We start from the raw sequence: 17,401 nt of genomic DNA on the forward strand, positions 1-17,401 counted from the left end.
TTACAAGCCTAACTTTGTCATAAATCAAATCAATCAATTGAATGGATGTTTCCAATTTAATTAAAATGAAAACGGACTTAAATCCAACTATGTCCAACCTTATATCGATTTTTGTTTTCATTATTATGATAATTTTAGATGAAATAACTATGAGTTCGTTTTACGATGATTTTTAGAAAATACTTTTAACTCATAAAGTGTTTTTAAAAAGGAAAATCACTTGTAATGTTTTTTTTTTTTTTTTTTTAAGAAACACGGTATAACACTCAAATTAATTTTGGAGGTAAAGTAGTAAAAAAAAAATTAAATTTCTTTGGATAAGGGTAGAAATGTCATTTTATAATTAATAAGTTATAGAAAAATAATTGAGGGAATCTTGGTTTGTTGGAATGAGAGAAAGGATAATATATATATAATGGAAAATTCTAGAGTGCCTCCGGATATATAACATGAAGTAGTTGTTGGGATTCCATAATGATAATGACAGATGTTAAGTTAATAATTAATATATATCTATATATATATATATATATATATAAACAAATAGAAAAAAAAAAAGAGTTTTTATATACATAAGGAATTTATTAATTTTATTTAAATAAGGAACTTACTAATTAAATTAGTTAAGATAATTAGAGATATTTTTTTAATGTTATATTAGGTGAAAAGTTGATTCTTCATTATTATTTTTGTTTAAGGTTTTCAAAAACCTCTTTTGAGATAAAGGAAAATTAATATTAACTTTATAAAATAAAATAATTTTTTATATATATATTATTTGAAAAGTGTAAATGTTATTTTTGTTTTTACACATGAATCAAATATATTTTTGTATGAAAAATAGATTAGAACTTTTATTTTGTTTAGAACAGAACATATAGGAAGATTATACTTTTGTAAGTTTGAATAAATAAATAAGAATTTGATTCTGATTTATTTGGCTATTGTCAGCGGGATATAATAGTTGACCTTTTAGTCCTTGTTACTAGGATATAATAATTAACCTTAACATATTTGTGATAGGGAATGTAATTGATTTAGATTCCAACCTCTAAGGGTTTGGTTAGAGGTTACTACTTACTAATATTAATAGTTTTTGGTTTCGTCCACCTTAAAAAGAATAAATTTAATGTTAGCTACTCATTTGTAAAGTCCCACTTAATTGGATATCATTTGTTATTTAATAAATATAGTGAAAATATTTTAAATGTATTTGATTTGAATTTGATGTGAAATGGTTTTGATATATATGAAAATGTTTGGTTGAACAGACTAAAATGTATTAACATATTTGAACTCAAACGTTTTTTATGAAAATGATTATACAATATATCTCATATTTGCAAGCATGATTGAGACTATTTGATCCACATAAAACTGTATTAGTGTTCCTTATTGCACTTTAAGTTCATCCCTTTTATTGATAATTTTTCAGATACTCTCAGTTCAGACAATGAGTGATGATTAAAATGAAAATTTGACTTTCTTAGGATATTTGTTTAAACTCTATTTTTGGGACTTTGTTTAAATATTAGAATTTGATTATTGTTAGCTATTGTTTAAGTTTAAAATCGTTTGGACAATAATACTTCAATTGATATGTAGGTTTAAACGTTGAAATTTGAATATTTTAAAATTTTTATTCTACTACTTCGAACAAAAATTTGGTAATTAGAAATCTCGGGTTCTCAAGAGCCTCCATTTCTATGGTTATTGCTTCTTTTTATTCTAGAATTTTAATAGCTTGATAGAAAATTTCGGGTTCCACTTTAGAGTCAATAGATACATGAAACTTATAACTATTAGATAAGTGATTATTAGAAATGACATTCGACAAAGGATGGAGTGGACTTGTACCATGAGAAGAGAAGACATTGGAGGCAAGCAAGTTGTAATGGTAGCTTAAAAAAAAATAGGACTTTGAAAACTAATATGGTGTTTTTGAAAAAATAAATAAAAACATAGAAAATAAATCAAAAATATTGTAATGTGATAACTACTTGAAAAATGATATTATGATATATATATATATATATATATATATATATATATATATATATATATATATATATATATATATATAAAAGAGTATGATCATAATATAAAAAAATATATAAAAATGAAAAGTCACATATAATTAAAATTATTTAATTTTTATGTAAAATATTTAAATATATGAAAAAAGTATAAAGTAATATATAAAAATAATTTATTGACTTTAAATCTATTTTTTATTTTATTTTATTTTATTTTTGTTATTTTTTCTCAAATTTGTCAAAAACCAAATATAGCGCGTGTGTATATGTTAAAAAAATAAAAATAAAATTCAATCATTCCCAATGTTAAAAAAATAAAAATAAAAATAAAAATAAAATTCAATCATTCCCAATGTAGGTATGGTTGCAATTCAACCAACAATGTCCACTTCACATGTGGTTGTACACAGTACTAAAGGTCTATTCTATAATAATTGTTGAATAAGAATCCTTCAATGACTTGTATGTTGTGTCTAACTCATGTGAAATAGTGGCACCACATGGGGGTTGTCATTTGTTACTTACCATTCTACCAGTACCCAATCTCCATCATGTTGTTTGGTTCCCAAGAAAATCACAAAAGAAGAAAGAGAAAAAAAAAAAAAAAACCAACCTACAAAATTTGACCCAACTAGGATTCTTTAATATGTCTTAAGAGTTTAGATTAGTGGGCCCTTATGTTGAATTTAATTAAGATAAATTTGTTGACCTAAAAGTTAAGAGCAATCTTAAAATTAAAACTTGACCTAATTAGGGTTTGTTGAGCCAAAAACTTCAGGTAATTGCTAAAGTGGTTGAATCATCTTCTTTTATAACATGGTTAAAAATAAGTAAATAAATATCCTATTTGGATATTCATTTTTCAAGTAAAGAAAATATTTTTATATCATCTGTTTAAAAATATTTTAAAATATATATACTTTTTCATAAATTATAAGTTAAAACAATTATTTTCTAAAATAACCCTTACTTGTCAGGTTAATAACATCAATTGATAATTTTTTTTTTAGGGTGAGAATTAATTTGAGATCAATAAAATAATAAATATTACAAAATTAAAAATACAATTAAAACTAAGAAAACTTGAAGGCTAAAAATATAAAAATAAAATATTAACTTTCACTTCATTAAAGCACATTAGTAGAAAATGGGAAAGAGTTGGAAATATAATGAGAGTCAATATTTTATTTTTCTAAAATTTTTAAGTTTTTTTTTTTAATTTTTAAGTATTTTATTTTTAATTGTATTTTTATTGTTTAAAATTTCTTATTTTATTGTTAATGTCAACAATCAAAAATTTTATTTAATTTTATACTTTATATATGAGAAGACTGGATATAAAATCACTATTAATTGAGGAATTAGAAAGATTTTATTTATTACTTGTGGATCTCGAAGAAGTTTTCTAAAATATTTTGTATCTCATATTATATAATAAAAAAATTTATAATATATTTATAATTCTATTTAATATTATCAAGTGAAAATGGTATTTCACGAAATAATTATTTGACTTATGAAAAAATTGGCATATGTTAAAATATTTTTAAATGGATAAAGATAAAATCGATTTATCTATATGTGCTTTCAAATTTATTTATTTTTTCAAAATAAAAATAAAAAGACAAATATATGATAGATTGGGGTTATTTTGAGAAGATAATTTATTTTTTAATGAAAAAAAAAATAACAAAAATGTATGGGTGGAGACATTGTGATTTGAAAAATTATGGAAGTATGTGATTTTATTTATGATTTCACCTTTTTACTTCACTTTGTTTCAACCTCTGCTGATCCTGTCACCTGTCGGTAGGTCATAGGACCAAACAAATTGGATAATTGAATGACAGAAAAGTGCTTTTCAGAAGTTGGAAGCACTACTTTTGGCTTTTGGCTTTTGGCTTATCGATTAAGTGGTCCCATTTCCTGCCATTATTTTTTTTTTTTTTTTAAGTTTAAACCATTCAATTTACGTATTCCTTAACTTGTAAAAATTAATTGGTTTATTGATCACCCTTTCCTGCTCAAAATCACACTTTTAAGCGCTTTTCTTATAAATAAAAAAGGAAAAAATATTAAGGGTAAATTTGTTAACTGTTTTCAAAAATAATTTTTTAAAATTCATTCTCTAACATTTTTTAGAACATATTTTGTTTAAACATATGAAATATTTTTTATTAAATTATGAAACCTAAATCAATTTTATGGTCGTAATTAAGAAGAGTTTTTTTAAAACTTTATCATTACAATCATTATTTTCTTTTGATTACTGCATTATTAATTATTAATGTATTTTATGAACGTAGGAATCATATTGATCGTTAAACCATATTAAAATTTTTGTATTTTTCTTTATTTTTTGCTTGTGTGCAATGGTTTAGATAACATTTTTAATATGTTTTTAATGGTTTGAAATATGTTTTAACAATATTTTTTATATGTGATGTTTTATTTTTAATTATTCTCTATGTTTATATAATTATTTTTTAAAATAACTTTTAGAAAACAATTGAAAATAATTAAAAGACGAAAAAAATCATGCCCTATTTAGTAACTGTTTTCGAAAACAGTTTTGAAATCTAATGTTTTATAGAACAAAAATCTATTTGAGAATTTAAAATGTTTTCTAACCTAATTTTAGTGTCTCTCTTTTTTAAAATATATTGTAAATAGTTTTTATATTTATGCTTTATTTTTAATCATTTTATGTGTTGGTATAATTATTTTTTAAAATCATCCTAAGAAAAATAAGTGAAAACAATTAAAGACAATTAAAAGGTGTGTTCTAAAAATACTTTATTTTTTATTCTTAATAATAGAAAATAAAAAATAGTCAAATATATTCTATTGTTTTCTTTGTTATGAAGAACAAAGAACAATTGCTAAATAGATCCCATGTTTCCTATTTTTAAGAATAAAAAATGAAAAACAGTTGTTCGATTGTCAAATATATATATATATATTCTTTTTTTTAGAACATAAAACTATTTTTGAAAACAGTTTCAAAACATGGATTTATATATAAGAAAAATTTTCAAAAAATTAGTTGAACTAGTAGTCCATAAATGATTTTTTCTAAGCATCACTTCTGTTTTTTAAAAAACTATGTATCTTATTATAAAAATACTTTCAAAGCACCTTTTTAATTTAAAGCTTATTTGCATGGTTTTGATAGAATTGTATTTAGTATTACTATTTTTGTCAATAACACTTTCATTACAAATATTTTTGAAAAGATTATTAAGCCATGTTTGGTTCCTAAAAAATTTAAGGAAAATTGTAAAAATAAAAAAATAAAAAGAAAAACAAAATAAATAAAAAATAAATTTAAAGTCTTATATATTATTCAAAGTGTATTCAAACAGATATAAAAGGTGAAAAATAAAACCTACATAGTCAATGTTTTTTTAGTATAATAGCAAAAGGTTGTTTTGTTATGTCTTCTTTTAATGACTATTTTTGTTTTTTTTTTTGTTTTGGCTTTTGTTACATTTTGTTTGTTTTTCCTACTTTGAAATTAAATTGGTATGAATGTAGTAAAAATATTAAAGAAAATATACCCTAAGTGATTTTACGTTACTTGGCTTTTAAATAAATTTAGAGACGTGATAAAAGAGTATGAAATATACACAATTATTAAATTTTTTGCTCTATAAAGAAACCACCCATTTATTTTATCATGTTTTTCTTTTTATAAAAATTATTTAAGAATTATATTATGAACATGAAAATTAACTGGAAAATAAGCTTTTAAGAAAAAAAAAATACAACAAAATTTTTAGAAAATTGCTTTGAAGTATAGCTTACAACTAGAAATTTAGGGATGGTTAGGTGTTGTACTATATGGTAAGTCTTCTCATAAGGAAAGATTCAACATTGTCCTCAATTATTGCTATGTGATATTGATAGGTCCCAGTCAAAGAATCGTGTACTACAACAATTGATTATAAGTATTCTCTTCGGGTGGGAACATACCTCACAAAGAAATTGGGTTAAAAAAATGTCATATCCTTTATTGAGGTCCATGAGCAAGTATGATAAATACCAACATATTAAATCCAAATTGTAAAGTATTATTTTATACGAGCTATATTTGATTCTCGAAAAGTTTAAAGGAAAATATAAGAAAAAGAAAATAGAAATAAATAAAAAATAAATTTTAATTCCATAAATTATTTAAATTATATAACTTCAAATTTATTTACCTTTTTTTATATAAAGATTAACTAATTTTAAAATGTAAATTTTTTTAAATTATTTTAATTATATTTAATTTTCTTTCTTATTTTTCATAACAAAACTAAATATAAGAAAATCATTTTTCTTAATATTTTTTTTTATTTCCCTAGTACTTTCTAGGGATCAATCAAACACAACCATAATATAAAATTTATATTATCATTGTATCAATAAAAGTATATTCTTTAGGAGTAGGTTTATAATGGAAAAAGTGTGTTTGCATGCATTCCCGTAAAAATAATTACAAAAGGAGAAAAACTCTAAAAAACAATTCAAATTTCATGTACTCATCAATCAAATATAATACTTAAGATGGTTAAAGATAGTATTACTATTAAAATGTAGTACTTGAATTATCAAATATAATACTTGACTTAAAAATGCATGAAATACTAATTGTTTTTAAATAATTGTTTAAAATTTTATATTTTATAAACTTTGATTCCTATTTTATCTCCATGAGTGTACCGTAATAAGGAAAGGAAAAAAAATGTTTAAAAAAAATGATTTTTTAATGTTTAGTTGTCCTATAAAAAATCCCAAAAAAAATTAAATATAATTAAAATTAGTTAAAATATTTTTAAATTATTTAATCTTTAGACTAATGAGCTGAAATAAATAAAATAAGTTTCTAATAATAAATAAAAATAATTTATCGAATTTAATTCTATTTTTTATTTTTCTTCACTTTTTCTTTTCTTCTAATTTTTCTCTCTATTTTCTTTCTCTTACATTTTTCCTCAAATTTTTCGAATATAGCCTAAATGAATTGAGAACCACTTACATTATCTTCATGAATAATAAGTCAAAAGACCATTTTTCACATTTGGATTTCCCCGACATAATTTTGTTTCTAAGAACAATTTAAAACTGTTTTCAAACACTATTATCAGAAACTCCTTTTTGATAACTGTTTTTAAAAAATGTTGCCAAACAAGCCCTTAAATATGTAGAGAGGCTTGAACTCAAACAAGACAAATGAAAGAGAACAAAAAACATGAAGCACAAATATTTCTGAGTTTCCCAAAAAAGGTTCCATTGATCAGAATACAAGGTTGATGGTTCATTGTTTTCCAGAGTGAACATATGCAAAGACCAGACAAGGTTCAAGCTGAATGCAAGACAATTTATTCAAGCAAAAGGACAACAATATCCAAATGACATGCAAGTTTTTTGGCGAGTTTGTGTTTTAAGGAAAAAAATTAGGTCTTGGTGGTGGGTTGCCAGGGTTGGTACCTGGTCCAGTCTCTCTGCCCGCGATTGAGAGCGTGTCCCTTGGAATGATAGATTAAATCTTCACCTTCACCAGAGAAATTTTCCCGGTGTTCGACACCATATCTCTTCGGCTTCAGCATCAGAAGCTGGCAATAGATACATTTTCCACTTTTTCAACTCAACATTTCTCATCAAATTATAGCTTTTGCATAAATTGGGGAAAATGGATTCTCACCTCATCTCCTGTGTGATCGGTTATGAAATGGAGCCAACCATGCCATTCTGCTGGCACCTGGGAAGCGTTGTAGCGGCTCTTTTGTGCATATTCAACCCACCTATGTCTTCCTACAAAATCCCACAAGAAGACATTACCTGTGTAACTACGTGATGCAATAGAATCAAAATTCAAGTTTGAAACTCATGTAATTAACCTCTTTTGGTTAACCCAAGAAAGTAAATGGATATGTCTATGAGAAATCTCATTCGATTAGATATGGTAGATTAAAAGGGGACACCAAAATAATTGACTGCTGAGCCGTATGAGCTAGGGAACTCTCAAGTACAGATATAAGGGAAGCAACCACCTATTCTGACTGGGGAGTGGCCATTCACCAGGGAGATTCTGAAATTTTGGAAACTTTACTCGATCAAGCTGCTGAGTATTGTAAACAAGCCATTCACAATCCTTGCAATTAATCTAAGCAACTAGAATTTCCTTACCATTGATTCTATTTACATTTTAGGTCTTAAAGATTGCAACAACTCTTCCTAGGAGTGTGAACATAAGCAGATATGGCAGAAAACCAATGTTAGAGTTGGAAATTGAATGGGTAAGGATATGATGGATGGTTGTATTGTTTCAACCAACTGAAGCAATGGTTTTCATTTGCGTTGTCTCACACACACAAAAAGGAACAAAAGAAGTGTACCTGAACACTATGGTAGCTTGGTAAGGTGCAAATTATCATAAGGTTGTTATGGAAAGAAAATATAATTAAGTGGTGAATAATATGAAACCCCTACCTGTCAAGACAAAAGATTAATGTATAACTCATTCTCTAATGCGAGAAATTAGTGATTTTCTTGAATCAATTTAATTCAGAAGCATCAATTACTTCAATTTGCTTGTGATCCTAAAATCAGAGCAACGGAATTCCCTAGATCGGTATCTTTTGCCTATGTTATTGAAATAACAAGCCCACCAAGTTAGGTTAACTTGCATTTTCAGAATCTAAATGCTCTTCCTAGAAAAGAATACCAACCCACATGCCCCTCCCTTCACACCAGAGAAGTGATGGTGGCTTCCACAAAAATTAAGCATGCACTTCATTTCTTCAGACAAAGATAGAGTTAGGGCATTTGGACAGCCAATAAAAATGAAATAATCCATTGTGTTCCTCGTAGCTATTAAACTCAGTTAAACTGTCTATTTGGTCACATGCATCAAAAGTCAATTCCAGGATACTGTCATATCATGTCATGCATTATTCAAGAGTATGAATTAGTGTTTTCATATACTACAGAAAAATAGGATGGAAGAATTCCATATTCATAACACAACCAAATGCACCATAATAAATTGTCAGATCATAAAAAGAGATTTTCTTCTTAAATTCATTAAAATATTCAAGAAAAGGGTGACTGGAAACAAAAGTTCCTGAATAAAGATTTGGAGGCAAGAAAATGAAAATATTTCACATACGAAGCAACAACCCAATAGATATGGTTGGCCATCAAAAAGATTAGCATCCAATAAAGCAGTTCCATATGGCTAGATGAAGAAAAGAGAGGAAATTGTAAGTCATTAGAGGAACATCCTAGTTTTTGCCATTTCCATTTGATATTGATAGTACATAAGATGAAAAGAGAGATAAAAACTAACCATTTTGAGTGTCTCCGAGTTTCTGATAATATTTGTTACCAAATTTATCTACACCCACCAATGTAGCTCCTATATTATGGATTTTGGTTTGCCTGAACCATGAAAGATACTCAGAGATGCAAAGATAACCATTCATGTCAAATTAGAAAAAAAAAAATGCTTTGAAATAGAGCACAAAAAGGAAGAAAAACACAACCATGTAAAGAAACTAAGACAGACTTATAAATTCCCTTCACATTCTTCATATCGAGGCTCATTCTTCATATGAAAAGAGAGAGAGAGGACATGCAAAACATGGTGACATATGCATCAAAACACCAATTTGGACACTAAAACATTTGTCACGTTTAATGCATTGTATGAATAATAAGACCCCTACTTTCCAGCTCAGACAGCAATCATATGGTGTATGTATGTCTTCTTTTTCATACAAATAGTGAGAAGAGAGCAGAGCCAGCCCTGCATACATATGAAGATGGAACATTCAACCCAGAACTGATGCATCAATTTCCTCTGTTGGGCATGCTTAACTTGCAGGCACCAGCTTGCTTTCCTTTGCTAGTTTATCTAAGTTTAAGTGATTGTATTTAGCCATATATTTAATTACAGGTGTCTCAAATTACTTTTATCCCTATGTACTGATGGGAAGAGCTTGGTAATGTAGATGACTACACAGTTTATTAAGTAATACCCTTAAACGGTATCCTCCATCATTACCTGAGCTCCACCTTTATGTGGAGCATTCTGGATTTTCATTCTAACCAGCCTAACTTTGTCGAGCATGTGAAAAGGAAGAATGAGAATAAGAAAACAAATGAAAGCTTCTTCTCAAACAATGCAAAGAAAACAAAGAAGATCTCAAATGCATCAACAAATTCAGGGATTATGAAAAGCTCAGACAGCCTACTATTATGTGTTGAAGAAAGCAGGCACCATGACAAGCCAGAAATGCCAAATGAGAGTTCTTCTGGTCCCTCTTGGGGCTGGAAAGAACACGGCTCTGTAGTATTCACGATGCTTTAGTGCATTGTCCCTTTTAGTTCATTAAATACAAATTGGAAACTATAACTGTAGGTTTCCACTTTAGGAGAGAACCAACTATTTGGAGAGTCTCTAGTGTGTCCCAGGACATTCAGTAGCATATATAGTCATACGTCCTTTTCCTGGTTATTTGATAAATTGCTTGCTTGCAATCATGTTACAACTTTTTTGTTAATAGAGATATAATTTCTAGAAGAATGTTTGCTTTCTCCAATTTCTGAATGAAGGAAATATAAACATTCTTTTCATATTTCTTTAATGGGTAATTTAGTGAGTTCAGGATTTTATTAAAGTAATTAAACTTAATTAGTGGCATTTAATGGAAATCCAAATTGAGAGTCAAATGCACTTCACCATCTCCTAGCCCTTTAATTCAGGTTCTCATCTCAGTTGGCGTAGCACAGCCTAAATGGTAAACTTAAAGCTTATCTTATTAAGCCAAGCCCGATCCCTCATCTACAAAAGCCTAACTGCCCATAGGCTCTTCAACCCAAATCAAAACCAAACCAAAAAGGCCCAAATACAAATTATACCTAAAAATTGTCACATCTGAATCAACAAATCAATAAAACTATCGACTCCAACAATCCAGTGATAGTAGAGGCTTCTGCAGTCTCTATGATTCTGGTAGCAACTTTTTGCATTTTTCCATTTTTCTGTGATATACAGATTTGCACTTTATTGCCAATATACTTACTCTATTAGATTAGAGTCCTTTTGTGCCTCAAGGAAATTGTGTATTCCATTGGGCATCAGGTATCACTTGAAATGAATCTAATGAGATCAAAAGAGGAGGGAGGACCACATAAATCCACCATTGACAAAGCTCCTTCACTAATCTCAGCATAATCAAACAAACCCAGAAAGGGAAAAGTTAAAACTCCAACAACAAAAGTACAGGTGCTACATGGAACTGATATCACCCAATTCTTATATATTGTCATAACCGTTTTCCTTCTCTCCAGAAACAGAAAATCTAATAACAAAAATATGTCTTTTTTGTATCATAGGCCCTAACAGAAATCAAAATATGAATAAAGCCAAAGAATAAGGCATCCTTCATGAATGGAGACAGAAAAAGCATTCCAAAACCCTAAGGGAAACATAAATAAATAAATAACAGTCCCGAACCCCCACAGCTTTTAGAAACAGCCTCAAAAAAATTTTCCCCACAGCTTCCGAACAAAATTAGTACCTTTGAAGGATCAAAACAACACAACATTCTTCACCATAAATTGTATTCAACTTTAGATGACATACAGCTGAAAGAAGGGCTCACCTAGAAAAATAAACCAGTTGGCCTTTCTTCAACATTATTGCATCCCCGTCATTATTGTCAACTCCCAGTCGTTAGAAGTCAAAATAAATGTGGGATTTCAGAACATGACCTCTCTAACCAACTATATAAACCCAGATCCCAGCCCCTTGATTACCATAATATCAAAGAACTCTAGATATTCTACTGTAAGAGGGATGCTCCTGAACGAAGCATCCTACCAAAAATCAGCCTTGCATCCCACACTAAAAAACCAATCCTTTTTGAAAGCTTGGCTCTTAAATAATAGCCATCCATAGTACAACACCATAACTACCCCAAACCTCATTGAACCACCAATATACTCCTCAGCCACCAACTCTTTCAGCAAACCATCTCCATTTGTTGAAAAGCTTCAACACCATTTACTCACAATGGCCTGATTGGTAAATCATAAGAGCAAGGTCCAGAGACACTCAACTTCTTTGTGAGAACAAATATAGCTCCTAAACTCGTAATAATAAAAATGATGCTTTTCAGCTTCCTAGTCCCTGCCTAGAGAAACGGCAGTTGTAGGTCCAAACTCTAAAGCAACAAAAGCTGGTATTTTAAAACAAATGTCAAAAAAAAAAAAAAAAGTGAAGAAAAAGAAGAAGAAGAAGAAGTTGGAAAATTATCCAGGGTACTTCAAATCAATGTCAACCTTTTCAAGTCACTTAACATCCTCTCCATCTTCCAGAGTCCTGAATCCCAATCCATCCTCACCTTAAAGAAGAAACCAGCAGCAATCCAGGATACCAATTTTACATCACAAAGTTAGAAACCATGTTGATTGGAGTTTTGTCCTTCTCAGTTGGAGAAAATGGGATATGGATCCAAGTATATTAATTGGATTAAATGGTGTATCTCTACAACACGCTTCTCAGTCTTGGTAAATGGATCCCCATCAGGTTTCTTCCAAAGCTCCAAGGGGTTAAGACAAGGAGACTCTCTCTCGCATTATGCTCAAGGCAAAAGAAGGGAGTTTTATTAATGGCTTTTTAGAAAGGGGTAGAAATGGTTTGGGGGTAGAGGTCTCCCACTTGTTATTTGCAGATAACACACTCATTCTTTGTGATGCTAGCAAGGAGGATTTAGAGTACATGAGCTGGATCTTTACGTGGTTTGAAGTGATATCAGGGCTAAAGATCAACCTAGAGAAAAGTGAGTTGATCCTTGTTGAAGATGTCTCTAACTTAGAGGAGCTTGCTGAGATTTTAGGTTGTGAGGTGGGTTCTCTTCCTACCACCTATTTAGGCCTGCTTTTGGGAGCCCCTCACAAGTCCTATAGGGTTAGGGAAGGAGTGGAAGAACATTTTCAGAAAAGGCTTGCTTTGTGGAAGAGACAAAATCTTTCAAAAAATGGAAGACAGACTTTGATAAAGAACACTTTATCTAGTTTACCAATTTATTTTATGTTCTTTCTTTCCAATCCCAAAGAGGGTAGTTGTGAGACCAAAAAAGATTCAGAGGGATTTTCTTTGGGGAGGGAAGGCTTTCACTTACAAGCTTCATTTGCTGAACTGCTCTATTTGTTGCATGGAAAAACAAAAAAAGGGTTTGGGCATCAAAAACTTACCATCCTTAATAAGACTCTATTTGGGAAAATGGTCCTGGATTTGTGAGTGAAAGGAACCCCCTTTAGAAACAGGTAACTGTAGGAAAGTACAGGCAGGTGAAAAAGGTGTGGTGCACTAAAAAAGTGACAAAGGGGTATGGTGTGAATGTATGGAAAATAATCAAAGGTGGATGGGAGGCGCTCAAGGATAGAATAGGGTTTAGGGTTGGATCCTACAATAGGGTAAAATTCTGGATAGATAAGTGGTGCAGGGACACACCTTTGAGGGAATCATTTTCGGATCTCTATTCTATATCATCTTTAAAAGATGCGTGGGTGATTGAAGTCTAGGATGGTGGTAGCTAAGGCCCTATGTTTGTTAGACAGTTACATGACTCGGAGCTTGAGGAGAAGGATGTATTTCTTGAGAGATTGTATGACCACTGCATTAAGGCGGGCTCTAAGTATACTATGGTGTGGTTGGGGTCAAAGAATGGTAATTTCTCAATTAAGTCTTTCTACTCCTATTTGGCTAGTATGAGAGTGGAGTCTTTCCCTCATGATATAGTTTTGAAATTCTTTGGTCCCAATGAGAGTTTTTTTGCTTGGGAAGCTACACAGGCTAGGATTTTAACTCTAAAGCAGCTCAAAAGGAAGGATTGGAGGATTTCTAATAGATGTTGCATGTGTAAAGAAGATGAATAAACAAGTGATCATTTTCTCCTTCACTGCACGAAAGCATGCAATTGTGGCAGTTGGTTTTTCTTTGTTTGGTGTACAGTGGGTGATGCATTCTTCAGTTAGGGGATATCTCTTAAGCTGGGGTGGTTCTTCTGTTAGGAAAAAAAAGGCTTGGAATGTTGTTCCATTATGTGTGTTTTGGACCATATGGAGGGAGAGAAATAGGAATCTTCGATAATTGTGAAAGCTTAGATCAAACAATTAAAAATTCTTTTTTGAACCTTTCTTGGGAATTGGGATTGGGTTAAATTGTATATCAGGGACGGTTTTTTGTCAATGTTAGATTTTGTGAATTGGTTAGACTCTATATAGGACGCGTATGCTGGGTTTTTATGTCTCCACGCTACTTTTTTTGGGTCTTTTGATTGCTTTGTATACATTGTATATACTTTCTTTTATCATTAATACATTTTTATGCCCCATACAGGGCACATATGCTCGTTTTTGTGTCTCCGGCTACCTTTTTGGGCCTTTTGGTTGCTCTGCATACATCATACATACCTTCTTTTATCATTAATACATTTTCTTTATCTATCCAAAAAAAAATGAACTGCCAACCTTCAACCAAAATCATCAGCATTGGCCATATTTAACTTTTGTTCCTGGTATTGCCTCAAAGCAAAGAAGAACACCAATGGAGTTTCTCCCTTCCCACCCAATAGAAGATAATTTATAACGACAGATAATAATTGCAAAAAATACTGGTGACAAGAAACAGCATTATCATACATAATCGTATCTCACAAACACAAGATTAAGGTTATCTCATACAAGTTGCATGGCAAGAGAGACCCAACCTTTTGTGTAATATAATTCCCAAATACTCCCAGCCCATATGGTGAAAAAGTCCCATTGTGACCATACTCAAGGATGCATGATACCATGTTTCTCATTCACTAAGAGGGTCTTTCTAATTGACTACAAGTCTATCTTCTTTAATTTCTTTCAAAAAGCACACCAAACCACTATTTTATTAACAAAAACACACCAAATCAGTAGTTTCTTTACATATGATGTATCTTGGCTTAAAGATTAATTAACAAAAACCATTTCTGAGTATGAGTAAAGAATTTACTTACAGAAGGTTTCCATCTGCAAGGCACCTCCTGTAACATTAAAAGCAAAACAATCAAATAAACAATATGTACAATCCAAATGTTAGAAAAGATGACAAAAAACTACAATTCAAATGCAAACTCTCTGGGATCTGAGGAAACATGGGAAAACAAAATTTTGCACCTCAGATTTTACATGATTTGGGATTTTAAATAATAATAATAATAATAATAATAATAATAATAATAATAATTATTATTATTATTATTATTATTATTATTATTATTATTATTATTATTTAAAAAAGGAGGCCTCCATCCAACCTAATCTAATACAACCTCTAGTTTAGCTCATATGAGGCAAATATTCTCTTTTTCCATTTTTCCCCCAGTCTTTTCAGTAGCCAAAGAGAAGGAAGACCAAAAACAGACAGAAAAACATGATAGCTACCCATAACACAAAAATCAAAAGAGGTTACAGTTCATCCTAGCATAGTCAGACTCAGATACAATAACCATGCTGACATTTCATGAGCTACTTTGGACGCTAAGAAAAAGTGGAAAACATAATTTTTTAATGTCAAGCGCATATAACAAATTCGCAGAGCGTTGCATTCAAGAACCAGAAACCACGTGAAACAGAAGATCCAAACAGGAAAAATAATAACAATAAATTTTCTCCTATTCTGGGTTTCCTCAGCAACCAAGCAGAGAGCAATAGGAAAAAAATGAGAGAACCTGCTGAGACAAAATACAAGATCCAAATTCTTCATTCATCCTTGTGCATTTTCCATGCTTTTCTGAACTAACAAACACTATATAACAAAAACTACAAAAAAACTAAAATTGGAATCTCAACTGCGCCACAAAAAAACTTGACTGAGTTCTCCATTTTCAAGAAACCAAATTATCATAAAACTAGAGATTCAAAAAACAATTCCTTTTCCTCAGCAATCAAACGGAAACTAATACAAAAATTGAGAGAAAATATGAAAATAAAACATGATATTCAAAATCTATTTCATTCCTTTTTGTGTTTTCCCTTATTCAAAATCAGAATGTCATCCGCGAATAATAATCTTACTAGAGTTCTCCATTTTCAATAAACCAAAACTTTATTAAACCTAAGATCCAAAACCTGATAAAAAAAATAAATAGGGTGATGCTTCAGATTTCCTCGGTTTTCCCAGGAACCAAACGGAGAGCTACAGAAAAAACGAGAGAACCTACGAAAATAAACATGAGATCCAAATTTTTCAGATTTCATTTGTTGAATTTCCCATGGTCTTCTCCGAAAATGAACACTACTTCCACGTTCTGCCTTGTTTGGTTACCAAGAAAATGGGAGAAAATAACAAAATTTTCTGAATGTAAACCGAACATATAACAGTTTTTATTTAAATATCTCATCCATAAGAACCCCTAAACCATAGAAAGCAAAACATCCAAAAATTAAAGTAATTTTCTCAGCTTTTCCGTGATTTTCTTGTTAAGCAAACACAGGGCTTCGAGGAATTACAAGTAGCCTTCCTCCTGGAGCATTCTACGGAAGCCTCCGAGGCCTCTCTCTCTGATCACCTGCAACGCGCTCTTCAGCACCGACGCCATTCCCCTCTCTTCTTCTCTGTCTCGGGGGTTTCTGGACCTTCTCCTTTAAACTGACGTTTGAAACGGTGTCGTTTCTTGTGATGTGTCGAAACTGGAAACGACGCCGTTTTTCTGGATAAATACGATTACCATTTTTTTTATTGTTTTATTTTTATTATATTTTGCATTTTCTAAGATATAAAAAATAAATAAATAAATTATTTAGGCATATCTTACACAATAGTTTTTAAGAACACTAGTTAAAAATATTTCACAATTATTTTCTATGAAGAAATTCTATTGGGAACTCAAATAGAAAAAAAAAAAAAAGTTTTTTTCACATATTTTCAAAGGAGGAAATGTAAATTTATATGGAAGGTTAAGATTCCATATTTTTAATTATTTCTTAAAATATTTTACAAACAAAATTAAAATTTTTCCAATTTGTTCTTAAAAACAACTATTTTTGAACCAAATTTATTTTTAATTAAAAATTTGGCAAATATATTTTTTAAGGTAGCAATTTATTTTCTATTCTAAGAAAATTCATTTTTAATAATACTTTTTAAACAAAGTTTTACACTACGTTTAGTAATTGTTTTTTAAAATAATTCCAAAAAATAATTTTTAATAATGGTTTTTAAAAAATTATTTTATAATATTTTATAAAACAAAAGTCTATTTGAAAACTTGTTTTTGATATTTTTAAATATATTTTAAGAATAAATTTTATATTTAAAGTTTTATTTTTAA

The 17,401-nt window shown here is 29.6% G+C and overlaps 1 protein-coding gene across 1 annotated transcript; it reads right to left on the minus strand.

Moving 5' to 3' along the window:
• Positions 1-7,261: 7,261 nt before the first annotated feature.
• LOC117933827 (probable NADH dehydrogenase [ubiquinone] 1 alpha subcomplex subunit 12) lies at positions 7,262-16,690 on the minus strand. Its single transcript, XM_034855373.1, has 5 exons — positions 16,581-16,690; positions 15,086-15,112; positions 9,373-9,464; positions 7,726-7,835; positions 7,262-7,636 (listed from the first exon to the last, which is right to left on the minus strand). The coding sequence occupies exons 1-5, from the start codon at positions 16,667-16,669 to the stop codon at positions 7,478-7,480; spliced, it is 477 nt and encodes a 158-aa protein (XP_034711264.1). The 5' UTR covers positions 16,670-16,690; the 3' UTR covers positions 7,262-7,477.
• Between the last annotated feature and the right edge of the window lie 711 nt (positions 16,691-17,401).

The sequence above is a fragment of the Vitis riparia genome, chromosome 16 (assembly GCF_004353265.1).
Source record: "Vitis riparia cultivar Riparia Gloire de Montpellier isolate 1030 chromosome 16, EGFV_Vit.rip_1.0, whole genome shotgun sequence".
Taxonomy (NCBI): Eukaryota; Viridiplantae; Streptophyta; class Magnoliopsida; order Vitales; family Vitaceae; genus Vitis; species Vitis riparia.

Excerpts from the sequence above, each read along its gene's own strand:
- LOC117933827 (XM_034855373.1), bottom strand. The coding sequence starts at position 16,669 with ATGGCGTCGGTGCTGAAGAGCGCGTTGCAGGTGATCAGAGAGAGAGGC. Across the intron at positions 9,465-15,085 it reads CTTGCAGATGGAAACCTTCT|GCAAACCAAAATCCATAATA; the intron begins GTAAGTAAATTC and ends TTCATGGTTCAG. Across the intron at positions 7,836-9,372 it reads ACTCGGAGACACTCAAAATG|GAAGACATAGGTGGGTTGAA; the intron begins GTTAGTTTTTAT and ends GGGATTTTGTAG.